The sequence below is a fragment of the Pongo pygmaeus genome, chromosome 13 (genome assembly GCF_028885625.2).
Source record: "Pongo pygmaeus isolate AG05252 chromosome 13, NHGRI_mPonPyg2-v2.0_pri, whole genome shotgun sequence".
Lineage (NCBI taxonomy): Eukaryota > Metazoa > Chordata > Mammalia > Primates > Hominidae > Pongo > Pongo pygmaeus.
Genome location: NC_072386.2, coordinates 122,638,750 through 122,658,962, shown reverse-complemented (window position 1 = coordinate 122,658,962; position 20,213 = coordinate 122,638,750). Strand labels below are relative to the sequence as shown.

The 20,213-nt window shown below is 41.4% G+C and overlaps 1 protein-coding gene across 2 annotated transcripts in view; it reads left to right on the top strand.

The window, feature by feature from the left end:
* MED27 (mediator complex subunit 27) overlaps positions 1-20,213 on the top strand; it is a 222,830-nt gene that overhangs the window by 122,591 nt on the left and 80,026 nt on the right. Inside the window, exon 4 of one of the 2 annotated variants that reach the window (XM_054501481.2) lies at positions 18,587-18,680. In XM_054501481.2, the coding sequence (XP_054357456.1) occupies positions 18,587-18,680 (94 nt within the window). Of the gene's footprint in view, positions 1-238; positions 1,423-18,586; positions 18,681-20,213 lie in introns of those variants that run through there. The other variant, XM_054501482.2, reaches the window with a different exon arrangement.

Below are 20,213 nucleotides of genomic sequence, written 5' to 3'. Positions count from 1 at the left end.
ATATACCAATTTTATGTATTTTATGTTTATGAATGTACAGTTCAATGAGTTTTGACAAATATATGCATCTATGTAAATATCACCCCAAATAAGATAGGAAAATCACCCCAGAAATTTCTTCATGCTCCACCCCAGTCATCTGCTCCCTCCCAGTCTGCACTCCAGGCAGACTCTGGTCTCCTCTCTGTCACTCTAGATTAAATGTGTCTTCTTTTTCTTTCTTTTTTTTTTTCAATAGAGACAGGGTCGTCTTGAATTCCTGGGCTCAAGCAGTCTTCCCACCTTGACCTCCTAAAGTGCTAGGATTACAGACGCGAACCATTAAGCCCGGCCAGATGTGTCTTTTGAGAGTTCATCTATGGTGCATGGAAGCATGTTTTGTGTCCCAGCTGCTTTTGCTCAGCATAGGTTCTGAAGATTCATTCAAGTTGTTCAGGCATTGTATATTCTTTTTATTATGGAGTAGTATTTCATTGTATGGATATACCACAATGTGTTTAATCTGTTCACCTGTTTACAGACATGTGGGTTGTTTTAGTTTTGGGGGTAATAAAAATAAAACTGGACCAGGCTCATGGTCTGTAGCTCATGCTACATTGTAATCCCAATGCTTTGGGAGGCCAAAGTGGGAAGCTCCCTTGAGCTCAGGCATTCAAGATCAGCCTGGGCAACATAGAGAGACCTTATCTCTACTAAAAAAAAAAAAAAATTAGTTGGACATGGTGGCACACACCTATAGTCCCAGCTACTCAGGAGGCTGAGGCAGAGGGATTGCTTGTGCCCAGGAGATCACATCTACAGTGAGCTATGATCACATCGCCACACGCTCCAGCCTGAGCAACACCCTGTCTCCAAAAAAAAAAAAAAAAAAAAAAAAGATTAAAAGAATAAAACTGCTGTGAGCATTTGTGTACAAGTGTTTGTGTGGATATAACATTTTACTTTTCTTGGGCAAATATCTAGGAGTAGAATTCTTGAATCTTATGTTGTATGTGTATATTTACCTCTATAAGAAACTGCCAAACAGCTTTCCAAAGTTGTTCTGCCACTTTGTACTCCAACCGGCAGCGAATGCGACGTCTCCTTGCTCTGCATCCTCACCGACATTTCATATTGCCAGTCCTTGTTATTTTAGGCATTCTAGTGCAAGCCAAGTACATTTTGCATTTTCCTTTGATTATTGATGTTGAGCCTCCTTTTAGGTGCTTACTGGCCTGAAAATTGGCGTGTCCTTGTTACAAAGTAAGTATCTGTTCAGATCTTTTGCCCTCTTCTAGTCCTACTCTGCTGAAAGTGTGTGTGTATGTGTGTGTTTTTTTTTTTAAATCATCAATTGGGTGTTGAATTTTGTCAAAAGTTTTTTCTGCATTTATTGAGGTGATCAAATGATTTTCCTTTATTTTAATATGGTAAGTTACATGGCATGGATTGATTTTTTTAAAATTCTTATTAAGTACACGTAACATATAATTTAACCACTTTTAAATGTTACAATTCAGTGGCATTAAATACATTCACTTTTTTTTTTTTTTTTTTTTTTTTTTTGAGACGGAGTCTCACTCTGTCACCCAGCTGGAGTGCAGTGGCGTGATCTCGGCTCATTGCAACCTCTGCCTCCTGGGTTCAAGCAATTCTTGTGTGTCAGCCTCCCGAGTAGCTGGAATTAACAGGCGCCTGCCACCATGCCTGGCTAATATTTGTATTTTTAGTAGAGACGGGGTTTCGCCATGTTGGCCAGGCTGGTCTCAGACTCCTGACCTCAGGTGATCCACCCGCCTCAGCCTCCTGAAGTGCATTTACATTTTTGTGCAGCCATCACCGCCATTCATCTTCAGAACTCTTCATCTTGCAAAACTAAAACTGTGCCCACTAAACTGTAATTTCCAATTCCCCCTCCACTATCTCCTGGCAGCCACCATTCTACTTTCTGTCTCTATGGATTTGACCTCTGTAAGTATATCCTAAAAGTGGAATCAGACAGTATTTATTTTTTTCTGACTTAGCATAATTTCCCCAAGGTTCATACCTTTAGCAGGTGTCAGAGTAATATTTCATGGTATGGCTAGAACACAGCATGGGTTGATTTCTGAATGTTAGTCCAATTTTGCATTTCTGGAATACACTTGATCATGATATATTATCTTTTTTATATATTGCCAGATTCTATTTGCTAATATTTTATTAAGGAATTTTGTATCTTTGTTCATGGAAGAGTATTGTCTATAACTTTCTTTTTTTTTTTTTTTTGTAATGTCTTTCTCTAGTTTCAGTATCAGGATAACGCTTGATCCATTAAATGAGTTGAGAAATATTTTTTCTCTGTTTTTTGAATTTCCATATGATTAATACTGTTTCTTCCCTAGATAGTTGATAGATTTAACTGAGGAATCTGTGTGGGTCTGGAGTTTTCTTCATGGGAAGATTTTTAATAACAAATTCACTTTTAGCAAAATAGATGTAAAGCTTTTTAGATTTTTATTTCTTCTTATGTCAGTTATATAACTTATATCTTTCAAAGACATCTACTTCGTCTAACTGTCTAAGAGACTGGTTCATAGTATTCTCTTCTAATGCCTCTAGAATCTGAACGATGTCTCATCATTCATTCCTGATATTGATAAATTATCTTCCCTCTTTTTGCTCTTGATCAGTCTAACTAGCGACTTCTCAGTTTTGTTGATTTTTATTTCCATAACTTGCTCTTGGCTTTGGTGATTTTTCTATATTTATCTGTCTTCTGTTTCATTGATTTACACATATTATTGCCTCCTTGTACTTACCTTGGATTTAATTTTCTCTTCTTTTTCTTTTTTTAATGGAAGCTTAGATATTCGATCTTCAAGTCTTTTTTCTTTTCTTATATAGGCTTTTAAAAACTATACATTTCCCTCTGAGCATGGTTTTAGCTGCATCCCACACGTTTTAATATATTTTTATCATTCAGCCCAAGGTATTTTCTAATTTCCCTTGTTATTTCTTCTTTGACCCATGAGTTGTTTAAAAGTGTGTTTAATTTCTGAATATGTGGGAGCTCTTTATGTTATATTTTTGTTATTTATTTTTAACTTCATTTGTGGTCAGAGAACATATTCTGCATGATTTTGAGACTTGTTTTAAGACCCAGCTTATGGTCTGTCTCGGTGAATGTTCCAGGTGCACTTGAAAAGGATGTACCTTCTACTGTTTTGGGATATAGAATATATATGTCATTGGGTTAACCCTGTTCAAGTCTTCTGTATTCTTACTTTCTGTCTACTTGTTCTGTCGATTACTGAGAGAGGCGTGGTATTGACTATTTTTTAGGAGCATACACATTTAGGATTGTTATATCTTCTGGATGAGCTCATCCTTCTAAGCTTTTTAAAAAATAATAATAATTTTTATGACCTTCCTTGGTTATAAATGATGGGTTTTGTTCACCTCTGAAGTTGTCCCCTTTCTCTGGGCAGAGGAGTTTCTTTGGGGTGTCATGCTATGGGAGAGAAATAGGTAGTAGGGCTCAGAGGGGCAGTGGTAGCATTGATGAGCAGAGGGGTCAAATTGATTCACTTTCTTTCTCCTCTGATATACAATACAAAAGAGCTTCTGCCAGAACTTGAAAGACTGCCACAAGACTTCTCAGCTTCAGGAGATCACAGCTGAGTCTAGTTAATGGTTTGTTGAGGCCACCTTAAACCTGTAGAGGGCACCCTCTAAAAGTTTGTTGAGGGCATTGCAAGCATCATCCACCTGTCTCAGGTAGACTCCTAGATTTGGCTCTACTGAGAGAAGTATGTTCTGGTGTGGTTTTTAACTCCTTTGAAAAGGGCAAAAGGGATTTTGGAGCCACTGAGCGTGCATGCTGCTGGCTGTGGGAAAGACATTGTTTATCAAGGAGGCCCTCCTCCTGTGCTCACATCACACATTCCCAGACACACATCCCAATGTGGTCAGCTCCCAGCTGATTGATCACTGGCAACCCTTGCTTAGTGGTGCTACTTACCTAAACACCCTGGCCACTCCTAGGGTGCTTGTCCATTTCTCCTCCTTCAATATATGCAAATATATGCATGAAAACTTTTTTAAAAAGATATAAAGGCTGGGCACGGTGGCTCATGCCTGTAAACCCAGCACTTTGGGAGACTGAGGCGGGCGGATCACCTGAGGTCAGGAGTTTGAGACCAGCCTGGCCAACATGGCGAAACCCTGTCAAAAATTAACCAGGTGTGGTGGTAGGGGCCTGTAATCCTAACTACCCAGGAGGCTGAGGCACAAGAATCACTTGAACCCGGGAGGCAGAGGTTGCAGTGAGCCAAGATCATGCCACTGCACTCCAGCCTGGGCAACAGACAGAGACTCCATCTCAAAAAAATAAAAAATAAATAAAAAATATAAAAGTGAAGATTTATTTAGAGTGGGGGAAAAAACCTCCCACAATTTACGAACAAGGCAAAACCCTTTTGGAACGAAGCTGTTTAATTACCTGCCTTACTGTAAGATAGTGTTTCTAAACTCAGTCATTTGCAAACCAACTGTAGAATTTTTACCATAACCTTTGGTCAGCTGTTCTATTATTTGTATAGTATTTTTAATATTATTAAATAATATAATTTTAATTATAATTTGTATAATATTTGTATAATTTTTTAAAGCCTAGCCTCTATGGTACCATGACTGAGCAATGCTATCTATGAAATCACAGGTTTTATTTGCTAGTTGTATATTGTTCTGTACATACAGATATTGAAATGAAAAATGTTCATCCATGTATCACCTAAAACCACTTTTATGTGTATGACATTTTGGAAACTGTTAGTCTGTGCAAATTCACACCTGCAAATATGAATTTGACAGTAAACTTAAAGGAAAAAGCAAACTTTGCAGTGGCCTGAGAAGGACTACTTTGTGGCTGCAGTTTGGAGGTGCCAGGGCACTTTAGGAAGGAAGGGGAAATAAGAAAGGCAGCAGAAAACCAGACTGGGGTACCTGTTTCTCAGGGAGGCAGATCCTTCCATTATCCTGTTGGGATGTCTTGAATTTCTAAACTAGCCACATCCACAGTTAAAATACTCCAGGGGGAAAAAATTATTAAATGAATGTTGTTCAGTTAAGCAGAGTGCACTGTAAATTTTGTTTCATTACTAATCTAGAATACTTATATCACTGTTACCTTCAGTTGGTTTAAATATTCTCCAATTTACCATGTTTCTTACTCTAGCAGGGTTGGTTTTAATGTCAGTGTTTTATTTAGGAAGAACTTTTTGTTCTGAGAAGAAATTGTCTAAGGAAAAGATTTCCAGATTGAGGAGACTTTAATAAAGGGACTGTTTCCAAAGGTGTGGGCAGGGTATAAGGAACCCATAAGGAACTAGGGCAGTACCTGGGCTAGTGTCCATGGGCGGAGCTGTTATTATCCTTCCCCCAGGGGTAAGAGGAGGGCATACTTAACTGCAGCCCAGAGTGAGAGAGGGAGCTGTGTGGAGAGGGATCCTGACAGAGCTGTGATGAGGGTTGCAGCCAGTTCCTGGGGACTTTGTAGGCAGGATAAATACCCTGACCTCACTGCTTTTCCACCTTCCACATCTCCCTTTGGCCAAACTCAGCCAGAGGGCAAAGGAGCCCATGGATGCAGTCCACATGGGTCAGCTTTTTGGGGCACAGAGCACTGTGGAGAGGGTGAAGGCTCTGGTCATTTCCCACCCAATGCTATTTACATAAGGTAGTGGGGCAGGGGGTGGAGAAACAGTGAACATGAAACATAGCTGCTGCTGCCCCCCTGCCGCCAGGAACAAGGTCTGTGATGTCATTGGTCATGGGTGACTTCTGCTTCCCCCCAGTTCATGTCCCTGTTATCCTCTGCTGCTGGTGCCTCTGCTGAATGGTGGGATGAACCAGACCTTTCCTGCTGTAGGATTGGAGTCATTGGTGTTTTGCTGTTACTGAGTTGTCACAGCTAGCCCTCAAGGACAAGGACCCTTGGCCTCGTGCTTCTCCTGCCCTCTGAGTCTCCGGCCAGTACCTAGTATTGGTCAGAACACAGCTGGAAGCCAGAGAGCAAAAAGGCTTGTTGATGTAATCTGTGTGTAGGCCAGCCTCCTGGGGCACAGTGCGGGATGGCAGAGGGACAAACGAAAGCTCTCCAGCATAGTCCCTATTCTAGAAGCCAGATCCATTTACGCCAGCCCACTTCCTGACTAGGTCGTTTCAGGATCATGCCAAATATGAACAGTCTGTCCACTCTCTCGTTCGCCTTCTTAGAAAAATAATGAAAAGAACTGTGTTTACTAACTGAAATGCATTGATGTAGTAAAATGAACCAGAAACCTGAAAGAACATCCCTGCTTTTAAAGCTCATGCTTCGAGGTGTTTTCATGACTGCAATTAACTTTTTGAGGCTTTGTATTTCTGTAGACACAAACAGAAGTTCCTAACCTTTTTGTGCAGAAAAAGACAATGTTTGCACACATAAAAGGAACAGCTAATACCATTATTTGCCTATTTTGTGTTAAGTGCTTTATGTGCTGTGTTCACTCCTTTACTTCTCATAATGATTATGTGAAGAGGATAGTGATGCTACCTTATTTCACAGATAAGGATTCCAAAGCTTAGTGAGGTTAAAATAACTTGTCCAAGATGAGGGCACTGTGAGAACTTGAGCATCCAGGTCCCTGTGATTCCTAAGCCCCAGCTTCAGACTCTGTTGTGCTGAATAGAGTTGTAAGGAGTCCACATGCAAGATTCATTTATCAGTTGTCTATTGAGAGCCTGCTGTGTGCTGGACAGTGTGCTGGGGGCTCATGGCAGGGAGAAATATGGCCTGTGCCTTCCCCTTGTGGAGTTCTCAGTCTAGTGGGCAAGGTAAACATTAAATAGTCATTCCCCCACATGTGTGAGATAGACTGTGATGTGTACTATGAAGGACAGGGGAAGGATACCGTGATTGATGACACTTGGCTGGTGTGCATTTGAGGGCCTTGGAGAAGGCTTCTCTACTGAAAGTTCTGTTCAGCAGACACCCGAAGGCAATTCACTTAAGAGGTTGGGGGTGAGTCCTGAGGTGGGAAAATCTCCTGGAGCGCCAGCCGAGGCACTTCGCCCAGGAAGATCTGTTTTTGTTTGAGTTACTTTCCGTTTGTCATCATCTCAGTCCTGCTTTATAATCCAGCTGCCCTACAGTAATGCCGTCAGTAAAAGGGAGAGGAAGGGCACAACTTCACTATGTCTGTTCACTTTGTTGGATGACATTTTGTGATTCAGAAATTTTTACTACTTGTAGAAGAAACAATTACAGAACAAAGTTGTGTTTACTCTGGGATCTTTATTTCTCTTTGTTTCAGTCTACTTAAATCAGTCCTGTTTACCACATGTTTATTGAGTATGTATTATGTGCAGAATTATTGCAGGAATTAAAGACGTGAGCCTCAGACTCTCCCCTCAAGGAGTTGATTGTCTGATGAATGACGATCAAACTTAATGTCATACAAATAGCGTGTTTGTCCCAGGAGGCGTTCTGCGGTTTCCTCAGATGTGTTGACTGTTTCTGACTCTGAGTGTGCATTTGCTTTAATGTATGGTTATGACTAGAACAAGTCGTTCGGTGATTGTGATCATTCTCTTTGGCGTTTCCTTTTGTGAAATCTACCATGTACATTCTCAGGCACATTAAAAAAATCAAATGGAAATGAAATAATGGTTCTACACCTGTGCGGCAAACTGAGTAACTGGAAGCAGTCACCACATCCGAGCATTGCCAAGAGGTGCCACAGTGACAGTCCTCAGCCCTACCTGGGCACGAGAGGGAAAGCCGTTGGAATGTGGGAAGGCAGGCATCATCTGAGCTCGCCAGCTCCTGGTTGAATGTCTGCCGCCCACAGGTTGCTTTACTTTAACTCCATGTGAATTGTTGCATCTCAGTTCACCACCTATCTGAGCTCCAAGTGTCACTTCACCAGATCTGACAGAAATGGCTGATTTAATAACTATCGTTAATTGGTGTTGCTGGAAAGCTCAACATAGGTGTTTTATTATTAGGGTTTTTTTTTCTCTCTCGTAAAGATGTAAGAGCTTGCAGAGCAGGTAGATGTTGAGTGACATTAAAATTCTTTCCAAAACTTAGTATGTTGCTTAAATGTTTTAGGGAAAACTAGGACCCACAAGATACCTGAGTAAATTTGTAATGCAAGAAGAATAGAAATTTAGAAATTATTAATTATATTAATATTTTTGGTTATTAATATAAAATAAAATGCAAAGCAAGTATTCACTGTTTTACCCCTCCCTGTTTCCTGCCAACTTTGCACATTAATTGAGAGTCACAAAATAAAAAACCCAGCAGGTGAACTTCAGGAAGTTTAACCTGGTTGTCCTGTTTCTCTGGAGACAAGCCTTCTGCCTTGAAGAAACTGGAAACCCCATGAAGGCAGAGACTGCCTTAGTCATCACTGCATCCCTGAGCTCACTTAGGCACTGCGTGAATATTTACCAAATGACTAGGAAGAAAGAAAACCATCAATTGATTTCATTTTGTTACTACACTACTAAAAGATTTCTCAGTTGTTTTATGAGAAGCCTGAAGAATGACAAAAATGAAACCTGCTTTTTCCAAGGAATCCTCACAGACCTGATAAAAGCACTGCGGTGTGTAAGAAAGCGCTAGAATGGGGAATCGAGAGATGTGGATTCTGGGCTCAGCTGTGCCACTCAGCCATAGTGTCTTCCTGGGCAAGTCACTTAGCCTTCTTTTTTCTATCATTTGTAAAACAGGAGTTTTCTGCTTGCCCTGCTTACTTCCCAGAGTTGGCGAGAGATTGAGCGAGGCAAAGAGTGCAAAAGTGCTTTGAAAACTGGAAAACAGTGCCTGCTCTGTCACTCGCCCTCCTCTAGCAGAAAGGCCAAGCTTGGGCCCCAGCCATCCTCCCCTCTCACAAGGCCTGTGAGCCAGCTGCCATAATTGTTTTCTATCCTTAGTACTTAATATCATTCCTAGAACACAGTCATTGTTGAGGAGTAGGCGCTCAAAAATGTTTATTAATAGATACTGTAGGAATAGTAAACAATTCTTCTCTAAATCATGTGTAAGAAGAACCCTATTTTATGATGGTGTTTGTCACATGCTCTAGTTCATGACGTGCCCATGAACTCAAAGGGCGACTTGACACCCTGTAGCAGGAAGAAGGTAGGCAGGTTGCTTTATACGTTTCAGCATGTGCTGGGCCCTTGTGCATTGATTTCGACTTCTGGAAATGGAGGGGTAGCTTTTATTTGCTTGCCTGGGTGATTCTCCTACATTTCATCAGGTAATATATTCACATGGCTCAAAATTCAAGAGCTGCTAAGGAGAAGACAGGATCAAGCTCCCCGTCTACTGCTGCCTGGTCACCATTTCCCTCCCAGGAAGCAGCTCTTCTAATCTTGCCAGCTCTGCCTGCCTAAGTGTTGAGTTGCCATAAAGAGATCTTGAAGTTTTTGAGTGTCTTTCCTTGGAAGAGAACAACACAGTAGATAAGTAGCCAGTTGTGTTAGGATGAGAAGGGTGTGTAGTGAGAGATGGTGTGGAAATCTAAGCTAGTGTGTGTTTATTTCTGTCTGCAGTACATCTAGTCTTGCTTTTAGTTGTACAGTTTTGTTTTTTGTTTGTTGGTTGGTGTTATTTTTGTTTGTTTGTTTTTTGTTTTTTGTTTTGAGACGGAGTGTCTATCGCCCAGGCCGGAGTTACAGTGGCATGATCTTGGCTCACTGCAACCTCTGCCTCCTGGGTTCAAGCTATTCTTGTGCCTCAGCCTCCTGAGTAGCTGAGATTGCAGGTGCATGCCACCATTCCCTGCCATTCCCTGCTAGTTTTTATGTATTTTTAGTAGAGAGGGGGTCTCACCATATTGGCCATGTTGGTCTCGAACTCCTGACCTCAACTGATCCTCCTGCCTTGGCCTCCTAAAGTGCTGGGATTACAGGCGTGAACCACTGTACCCAGCCTGGTTGTACAGTTTAGAAAGTATTTTTGATTTTCTTGAGCAAATAATCAGAAATGTTTCACAGCCGTGATATAAATATTTTATAAATCTGAGAAGTAAGCAAATTTGACCTAAGCTTCCAATCTCTTTCTTCAGCATCTTGAGATCAATAGTCGTAGTTTCAGTCAATCTCATCTCCTGAAGTAATTAAACAAGCCCCCGTCTGTTTCCACCCACTGTCAAAGGCCTCTCAGTCTCATCACTGTGGACAGGTATGGAGGGAAATCTTAAATCATTTTCAGATCATGCAAATGATTCCCTTCTTGATATCTATTGGGCATTACCCTTTTCCCCAAAAGGTGGTCTATTAATATATGGATTCCTAACTTTTAGATTTTGTACGGCTGGAGAAAATGAACAGCATGTATTTTACACATTGTGTGGGGTAAGTGCTATTTAAATCCGGCTCGAGCTGCTAAGCATCACACTAACATGGGATCACTGGCTAGGGCCCAGATTTGTTGTGTTGTTTTTTTTTTTTTCTTTTGAGGAGGGGGTCAGTCTTTAGAGAACTAAGCCATCTGTCCAGTAAATTATTTTAAGGTTTTAATAACAAATAGTTTGCAATGTATTTGGATGTGTGGAGTAAAAAATTAATGTTTTGCAAAGGCGATATCTTTAGAAATGTCTTCCACATTCTGTTGTGTTATCATTTTGGTATTGTAATCCCAATTTGGTAGCGTGCATCTTTGTACTAATGTTTTGCAGAATTAATTAGTTCATTAAAAGCAACATTTTAAAATCGGCATGTCAATAACAGTGTGTTTCTTTAGAAGGTTTTGCTTCTAAGAGGCACTGAGCTTCTACTAAAACAGATGCAGGGATTCTGTAGCTGCATATTAAGCTGGAAGACTATAAAGGATCTCTGCAGCTTTCTTTAAGGTTTGTTTTGTGGAGTTCTCTGGTTGCTGTTGTTGGTGACTTTTGATGGCTAATGTAATGAACCCCTGACACCTCACATCTTCCTCTGCTAAAGAGAACTTTGTATTGTAGTTGTTTTATAATGGCCTAATTTGGGTCTACATGGCTTACTTTTAATGTACAGTCTGTTCATTCAGGAAATATTTAAGGCATGCTTAGTGGGTGCCAGGCACTGTGACAAGGTGCTGGGATTCAGCATCAAAGAAGACAGCCATAGGTTCCCATAGAATTCTGTAGGGGAGTTAGGTGTTGAATAATCACTCAAAAAATTATTTAATGACAAGGGGGACAGGAGCACAAAGCAAATTTAAAAGTACCATAAGAGATAAAATGGGGTACACTGACTGATGGGGTGCCAAGGGAAGTGTGAGACAGTACTTCCCTGAGGAAGCATCATTTAAGATGAAACTCAAAGACGGAAGCATGAATAGGAATGACCCAGGCACGGGGGTGAGAATACTTGTGAGAAGAATCTTCCAGACAGAGTGTGCACAGTGTCCAAGATAGAGTGAGCCTGCTCAGGGATGTGGAAGAAGCCTAGATGAGGCTGTAACAGTCACTGCAGCTGGAGCGAAGGTCTCCTTGGCCCTCCTAGGACTTGAGACTTTAGTTCACCACTCAGCTGTGGCTTAACAGTGATACAAAAAGCGGGGAGCCCTTTACTTATACAAACAAGGAGCATGGGTGTAAAGCATGAGAAATGTGGCTTTAGAGGGCAAAAGTGGTTACCCCAATCAGATGACCTCTGAAGTCATGGAGGTAGGCCTTTGATTTTGTTGGAAGGATGAGTAACAGTCAGAGGCAGGTGTTTAAAAACAAGCACAAAAGATACATGTTGGCAAGAATGTGGAGAAAAGGGAACCCTCACACAGTGTTGATGGAACTGTAAATTAGTACAGCCATTATGGGAAATAGTATGTCGGTTCCTCAAAATGTTAAAAATAGAACTACCAAATGACTCAGCAATTCCGCTACTGGGTATATGTCCATAGGAATGAAGTCAGTGTGTCAAAGGGACATCCACATCCCTATGTTCATTGCAATATTGTTCACAATAGCCAAGATGTGGAATCAACCTAACTGTCTTATTAGTGGATGAATGAGTAGAGAAAATGTGGTGTATATACACAGTGGAATATCATTGAGCCTGAAAAAGAAGGAAATCTTGTCATTTACAACAACATGGATGAACCTAGAGGACATTATGATAAATAAAATAAGCCAGGGACAGAAAGACAAATATTGCATGATCGCTTTTTTTTTTTTTTTTTTTTAAGAGATAGGGTCTTATTTGTCACCCAGGTTGGAATGCAGTGGCACAATCATGGCTCACTGCCTCCTTGAACTCCTGGGCTCAAGTAGTCCTCCCATCTCAGCTTCCCAAGTAGCTGGGACTATAGGTACATACCACCACACCCAGCTTACTGCTAATTTTAGTGACTCGCTGCTAATTTTTTTTTTTTTTAGAGACAGGATCTTGCTATGTTGCCCAGGCTGATCTCGAACTCCTGAGCTCAAGCCATCTTCCTGCCTTGGCCTCCCAGTGTTGGGATTATAGGCATAAGCCACCGCACCTGGCCACGATCTCACTTCTATGTGGAATCTAAAAAAGTTGAACTCATAGAAGTAGAGAATAGAATGGTAGTTACCAAGGGCTTGGCGTGGGGGTTGGGGAGAGATACTGATCAAAAGATATAAAATTTCAAGTAGGTAAGAGGAATAAATTCAAGAGATCTATTGTATAACACGGTAACTATAGTTAATAACAATGTATTATATTCTTGAAAATTGCTAAGACAGTAGATTTTAGGTGTTCTTATCAGACACACACAAAAATGCTAAATATGTGGGGCAGTGTATGTGCTGATTAGCTTGATTTAACCGTTCCACAATATATGCATATTTCAAAACAGCAGGTTGTACATGATAAATATATACAATCTTTATTTGTCAATTAAAAAATAAAAACTAGCCTACGGCTCTATCACAGAAACATGATTTAAAGATGATCAGAATTAATAGATTCTTTGTACCCCGTATGCCATTTCAGTTATGTTCACTTCTGGGCTGCAACAAATATATATATATATTTATTTATATATAAATAAAAATAGCTTTATTGAAAAATAAAAGTTAACCATTCAGAGAAGAACAAAAAAGCAAACCAGGGACCACAGTTCTAGAACAGGGCTAAAGCAGGGATGCTTAACTTGGGGTCCATGAATGGACTTTAAAGGTCTATGAACTGCAGAAGATTGTATATAAAATGTTGTACAGACATGTGTTTTAATTTTCATACCTTCTCCAAGGGATCTGTGACCCAAGAAAGACTAAAAAACAGCCGGGCGTGGTGGCTCACACCTGTAATCCCAACACTTTGGGAGGCAGAGACAAGCGGATCACCTGAGGTCAGGAGTTCGAGACCAGCCTGGCTAACATGGTGAAACCCTGTCTTTACTAAAAATACAAAAATCAGCCTGGCATGGTGGTGGGTGCCTGTTATCCCAGCTACTTGGGAGACTGAGGCAGCAGGGAGAATCGCTTGAATCCAAGAGGTGGAGGTTGCAGTGAGCTGAGATTGCACCACTGCACTCCAGCCTGGGTGACAGAGCGAGACTCCATCTCAAAAAAAAAAAAAAGACTAAAAACCACTGATGAAAGAAATCAGAAAACCCAACAGTCTTTTATAAAGTCCATTCATGGACCCCAGAAATCCTTTAGGTTTTGGAGGAAATATTTCTGTGTCATTCTAAAGGCTAAAGTAGGGTGATTGGGTGCAGATACTAGTAAGTGGATTTGAAACAATCAGACGTCCGGCAATGCAAGGGGTTGCCTCATGAGGTGGCGATGGGGGGTATTTATGCAGACCACCTGTTGGAGATGCTGTTAAAGTCCTAAATTGTTGGGGACACTGGATGAGAGGACCTCTGAGGTCCTGGTGTTCTTTAATTCTCGGACTAAGGCCATTGAAAGGAGCAAGCTGGGCTACTTGAAGAAAATTAGAAGTGAACAAAAGTATACGGCTCTTGAAATCCATTTTCGCCATTTGAGAATGGTGGGATTGTTTCTGATGCAGCGGAGATGTTGAGGCAGTTGAGACTGAAGCTGTCCTGGAAGAGATGGTTGGGTTGTGCTGGAAAAAAGTGGATTGGAAACCGTTGAGAGTCTTACCGCAGCTAGGGCAAAGGACAGGGAAACAGAATGCTCTGGTTGCTTAAAAGTTCGTTTTCTGTCCGAACATACTGAAGTTATGGATCATACCTTGATTGGAATCTGTAATTTCTAGAAGTTTGTGTTTCTAGCCCAGTTATTGGACCATCAAGCCAGCTCATTGACCAAATACTTCAAGAAGGAGAACCAAGCAGCTCTCCATTTTCGAAAGCCTTCTGTAATGTAAATAGGAACAGCAGTCTTTCCAAGTTATTACCCTGTTAACAGGTTGACAGATATGTGCAAATTGTGACTCACTGCTCAATTTGGCACTAAATTAATGTCTTTCCGCGCCGCGTCTGCTCAAGTGTAAACTAGTCACCACTGCTGTGTTACTGCTTGTTTGCCTATATTCCAAAGGTAAAAATTAAAGTAATTTGATTCTGCCACAGAACAGAGTGTAACATATGGTGGAAGTGTAGGAGGGGAGCACGCTGTTCCTACCTGTCCTTAGCCCTGCTCTCAAAGTGGGGTGCCGCACTGCAGAGCCCGCTGCAGACGCTAGCCGTGCTCACCGTCTCGGGAGGCAGCACTCGGAGAGTACTGCCAGAGACCACCTCCCATACCAACACCCCCTCCTTCAACAAGAAAGAGTGTCATTTTTGTCTCTAGATTTTTAATTTGAGCTTCCAAGCTTTCCTTATTTCTGTCAAGTCACTAGTGGTTGATTTGTGTTTCGAAGGTTGGGTCTGTTTGAAAATGAAATGTTTTGATTTTTGCCTCGAGAATTTAGACATTGTTTTCCTCAGCTAAAGATGCAGCTGACTTTCTCTCTTTCCCCTTTTGGCAAATACATAATGTCACCTGTAGAAAAGAAATTTGCATCTCCTTTTTGTTAGGCATGTGGAAAACAATCTCCTGAAAATCCATTTTGCTTCATACAGTCTTTGAGTTTGCTGAGCTTTGTCTGAGGTCACGGGTTGGGGAAGAAACAACCAAACAAGAACAACAAAACCCACCCAGATCTCTTTACTTACCTGTGCCAACTGCAGATATTTTTCCTAGGAACTTATTTTTCTTCTGCCATTGCCTTTTCTTACAGGTAAAAATCTCATCAATAAAGGAATAAAAAACGGCCAGGAATATTTGTTTGCCCATTTAGAACTCTGGCCCTTACTAAAAGCAAGCAAAGTTAGGTACTTGGCATGGAATTCTAGAAATCTACACACTGAGCTTGGTTTCTGGCTTTTTGCTTGACCTGGGATCATCACTTAACCCACCTCATTTGTTTATTTTTCTAGCCTCCTAAGGAGACTAGTTTTCCAGAATGTATCTTGATGACTTCAAGGTGAAAGGTACAATGGAAAGCAAATTAGGTTGTTACCTTTGTGCTGAAGATCTGCATACTCGTCTGCTTTCTGCTGTCTAGAGCTATGATGGCTATTGATTGAGGATCAGTTCAGAAGACATCGCCTATCCTCCTCCCCATTAGCATATACTTAGCAATGACCTCCATTCACACAGGACAGTGGATGTTTGCTTCCTGCTGAGTCGGAAGAAACTGGGTTTAAACCACACATATAGATTTAGAGAAGAAGTATATACATGCAGAAATGTTTCCAGTGACCTGGTATAAACTTTGGGCATGATGTTTTTGTCATGTGCCTTCACCATTTCAAGAAACGTCAGGCAATGATGAAAAATGAGTTCATTTCCTCCTTTCTTCACTTCTCACCCCTTTTGTAGCATTTAAGCTTAGATCCAAGGTTGTGTGTCATGATGCTGTAAATCTAGAGGGAACCACGGGAGATGATGTGTGGTCAGCCTGTGTCTTAGCCATCCAGGAAAGATTGTTTATTAAACCATTAAAAAATCAGCAGAGGCCGGGCACGGTGGCTCACGCCTGTAATCCCAGCACTTCGGGAGGCCAAGGTGGGCAGATCACAAGGTCAGGAGATCAAGACCATCCTGGCTAATATGATGAAACACCATCTCTACTAAAAATGCAAAAAGTTAGCCGGGCGTGGTGGCGGGCACCTGTAGTCCCAGCTACTTGGGAGGCTGAGGCAGGAGAATGATGTGAACCAGGGAGGCAGAGCTTGCAGTGAGCTGAGATTGTGCCACTGCACTCCAGCCTGGGTGACAGAGCGAGACTTGGTCTCAAAAAAAAAAAAAAAAAAATTCAGCAGAATGGGGCCTTGCCTTTAAGAAATGCCTGTCATTCTTTCTGAGCAAGTTCACTTTTTGGTGCCATATCCTCATGGTATGGTGCTTTTGAGAGATGGGAGATGCTATTTGGTACTGAGATCATAAAAGCCATTCGTGTACTTGAAGAATATCAAAGTCTCCCTCAGCCTTCTTTTCTCCAGGAGGAAATACCTTTCAGTGCACCTCCACGCCTTCTCATTCATCTCTGCTGCAGTCTTCTTACTGTTATCGTTGTTTACCACTGGGCTCTCTCTAATTTTTCCCCTTCCTTCTTCAGCTTAAAGTTTTAAAACTCGACATAACATTCTCTAAGGAAAACCTGATAGGCTTTCCTTAGAGAATAGGTAGGGTCGCTGTCTGACTTTCAGAGCTGGCATGTGATGTTCGCTTTTTAACAAATGGCATTATGTTTTCTGCTAGCTCTCACGAGCCCCAGGTTCAAACTAAAATCTTTTCATGTTGTGAACCGAGAACTAATCTCCCTCTCACCCCAAGAGAATATACCTTTTATATGTCCCTGACTTAATGGACATGTAATTTAATTTGTCATAGCCAATGGATATGAAATCCAATGTAAAATCCTTAATAGATAGTTTTACATGTCAGCTATTATATTATACATCCTCTTTGTGTCCAATGTAATTGGATGGTGAACATAAATTCTTGTATGATTTTGTTCTCAAAGGACCTGAGCCAGACCCTACTCAGTGCTATGGGCTGATGTCTTCACAATGCGCTACCACTGTAGGGGAGAATTTATCCCAGTAAGAGAGGGCATTTTTGCAGAACTGGCCCATGGTGTAAGTGGTAGAACTATCAATCAGGGCACTTAAAATTTTTGAGTCCTTTATGTGTGCCAGTTCTCATGCTAAGTCCTTAATGTCACTGAAAACCTTAAGAGATACAGGTTTCATCCGGGCTATAAGAATAGAGGATTCCCTTTTGGTGGGATATCTCCAAGGAAAACATGAAGCTGATAGCTTGCCTGATATGTTTGGAGTAAGAGCCAGGTAGAGAGTTTAGGAATAAAACTGTAACAGATACATAGAAAACTAATCAAATGAAAAGGCAAAACAGGGCTGGGTGCAGTGGCTCACGCCTGTAATCCCAGCACTTTGTGGGGCTGAGGCAGGCGGATCACTTGAGGTCAGGAGTTCGAGACCAGCCTGGCCAACATGGTAAAACTCCATCTCTACTAAAAATACAAAAATTAGCCGGGAGTGGTGGTGGGTGCCTGTAATCCCAGCTACCTGGGAGGCTGAGGCACGAGAATTGCTTGAACCTGGGAGGCGGAGGTTGCAGTGAGCTGAGATAGCACCACTGCACTCCAGCCTGGGCAATAGAGCAAGACTCAGTCTCAAAAAAAGAAAAAAAGAAAAGGCAAAATAGAAATGTAAGAAAACAGAAAGCTATATAAGTAAATAAATGTAGTCATGAGCCACTGTGTGGCTCAGCTATTAAAAACATATGCAGAGATTTTAGCGTATAATCACAGACTACTGATTTAGTACAAATTGTGATATAGCTTGAATTAGAGCACAACCAGGAGATCAGGAATGACTTCGGGTATTTAAAACAGAAGGAATTGGCCTGGCACAGTGGCTCATGCTTGTAATCCCAGCACTTTGGGAGGCCGAGGCAGGCAGATCATGAGGTCAGGAGTTTGAGACCAGCCTGGCCAATATGGTGACACCCCATCTCTACTAAAAATACAAAAATTAGCCGTGCGTGGTGGTGTGCGCCTGTAGTCCCAGCTACTCGGGAGGCTGAAGCAGGAGCATCACCTGAACCCAGGAGGCAGAGGTTGCAGTGAGCCGAGATCACACCACTGCATTCCTGCCTAGGTGACACAGCAAGACTCTGTCTCAAAGAAAAAGAAAAAAAAAAAAATAAGGAAGGAATTTAATCCTGGGAATTGGTTATCCAGTGATTCAAAGGAGAAGCCAGATGAGACAGTAAGACAGCCCGGAAGTGCGCAACAGCAGGACACTGCTGCCATCCTGGACTGGAAGGACAAAGGGAGGGGGCCATGTTGTTGGAGCCCAGTGGCCCAGCAGGTGACACAGCTAAATTCTGACCTCCTATAGAAGAAAATTAATATTCATGCCTTAAAATGAAAAATCAAGAACTAGCATTAAAAACACATTATCTGGACATACAGAGGTAAAGACTAAAAGGTTTCTAATCCTATTTGCCTTCTTAAATATGTGTTGTATTGATTTAAAATAACATTTAAAAGCAATGTCTTTTGAATACTATTACTCTGTAGTTCTTAACTGGAGTTGTAGTTCACACATGTTTATTTTTTTCCCACATAGATATGTTGATGATGTGATCAGCCGCATTGACAGGATGTTTCCTGAAATGTCCATCCACTTATCCAGACCCAATGGAACATCAGCAATGCTTCTGGTAAGATCAGCCTGACTGATTTGTAGGGATGGTGGGGAAAAAAATGGACTTCACAATTAACTCTCTGGTCCTGTGTTGTAGGACCTATAGAATGGGGATTAAATTCCACTTTGATAGTGAATAACATAGTTTCTTTACTGGCATTCTGTAAGTTAAGAATTCTGCACATTGAAACCTTGCTTTTGAACAAAATTTCAGACTCCATGTTAAGACTTAACCAGAGAGGAAAGACACTGTAAGACCATTTCACCTTAAGTCACTTCATGCAACCTCCCAATGTTTTGGTGAATCTGTTTTCTATTTTCCCCAAAGAAGTATAGTAGACAATAGTGATGCTCAACTGTTGGATCCTGCTAAAGAAAACACTCTCGCCATGTGCGGTGGCTCACGCCTGTAATCCCAGCACTTTGGGAGGCCGAGGCAGGCGGATCACGAGGTCAGGAGATCGAGACCATCCTGGCTAACACAGTGAAACCCAGTCTCTACTAAAAATACAAACTATTAGCCGGGCGTGGTGGTGGGCGCCTGTAGTCCCAGCTGCTGGGGAGGCTGAGGCAGGAGAATGGCATGAACCTGGGAGGCGGAGCTTGCAGTGAGCCGAGATCACGCCACTGCACTCTCCAGCCTGGGTGACAGAGCAAGACTCCGTCTCAAAAAAAAAAAAAAAGAAAACACTCTCTTAATATAAAACCAGAATATTATGTATTTGAAGAAAGTGTTCTGAGACTTGTGACTGATGACTTCTGATTTTGCTGTTTCTGATTGCTCTGAACACGTCGCCTCATAATCTCCTAGAAGATGTTTGTATTTGCATGAATTCACCAAAGACAGGTGTGTTTTGGAAATATGGTGGGATAGAAATGCTAGATTATGTTATTAATTAGGAAGGCATAGAGACCTCAATGATGAGAAGCTTTTCTAGTGGTCTGTGTAATAATACTTGTATGTGCTTGAAGAATACTTCCCTGAACACAGATTTTTGAGGAACCACCACATTTTATAAAAAGCAGAGTTTATTGAATAAGAATGATGGTTTCGATGGGCGTCAGGGAGGTAAGGTTCAGGACTGGGTATTTTTTCCATCTATTCTGCTGTTGCTGCTTTGGAGCCTAGTGTGAACTCCCCATATTTTAGCATTTTACTTGTGTGAAATCTTATAAATAGCCAGTCACCCAGGATGAGTTACTATTTACTCCAGCCGTTCATCTTAGGGGAGCATTGTGTGTGCATGTGTGTTTTGGTCTTAAGACAGGAAAAGATCTGGGCTTGTTAAATGTTTGTTACTTCGTTTGTGGGGAAAAAAAAATTAGTGACATTCACCTGGATAACATGCTACTTAAAAAATTTCTTTCAGTTAAAACATAAAGAAAAGGAGATAATGCGATGTTTTTTTTCATAGAAAAGAGAAACAGTTTTCTTCATATAAAATGCATATGTCTACAGAACACGAAATATCATCTGCCTCCAGAGGTTGCAGTGAGCTGAGATCACGCCATTGCACTCCAGCCTGGGCAAAAGAGAGAGACTCTGTCT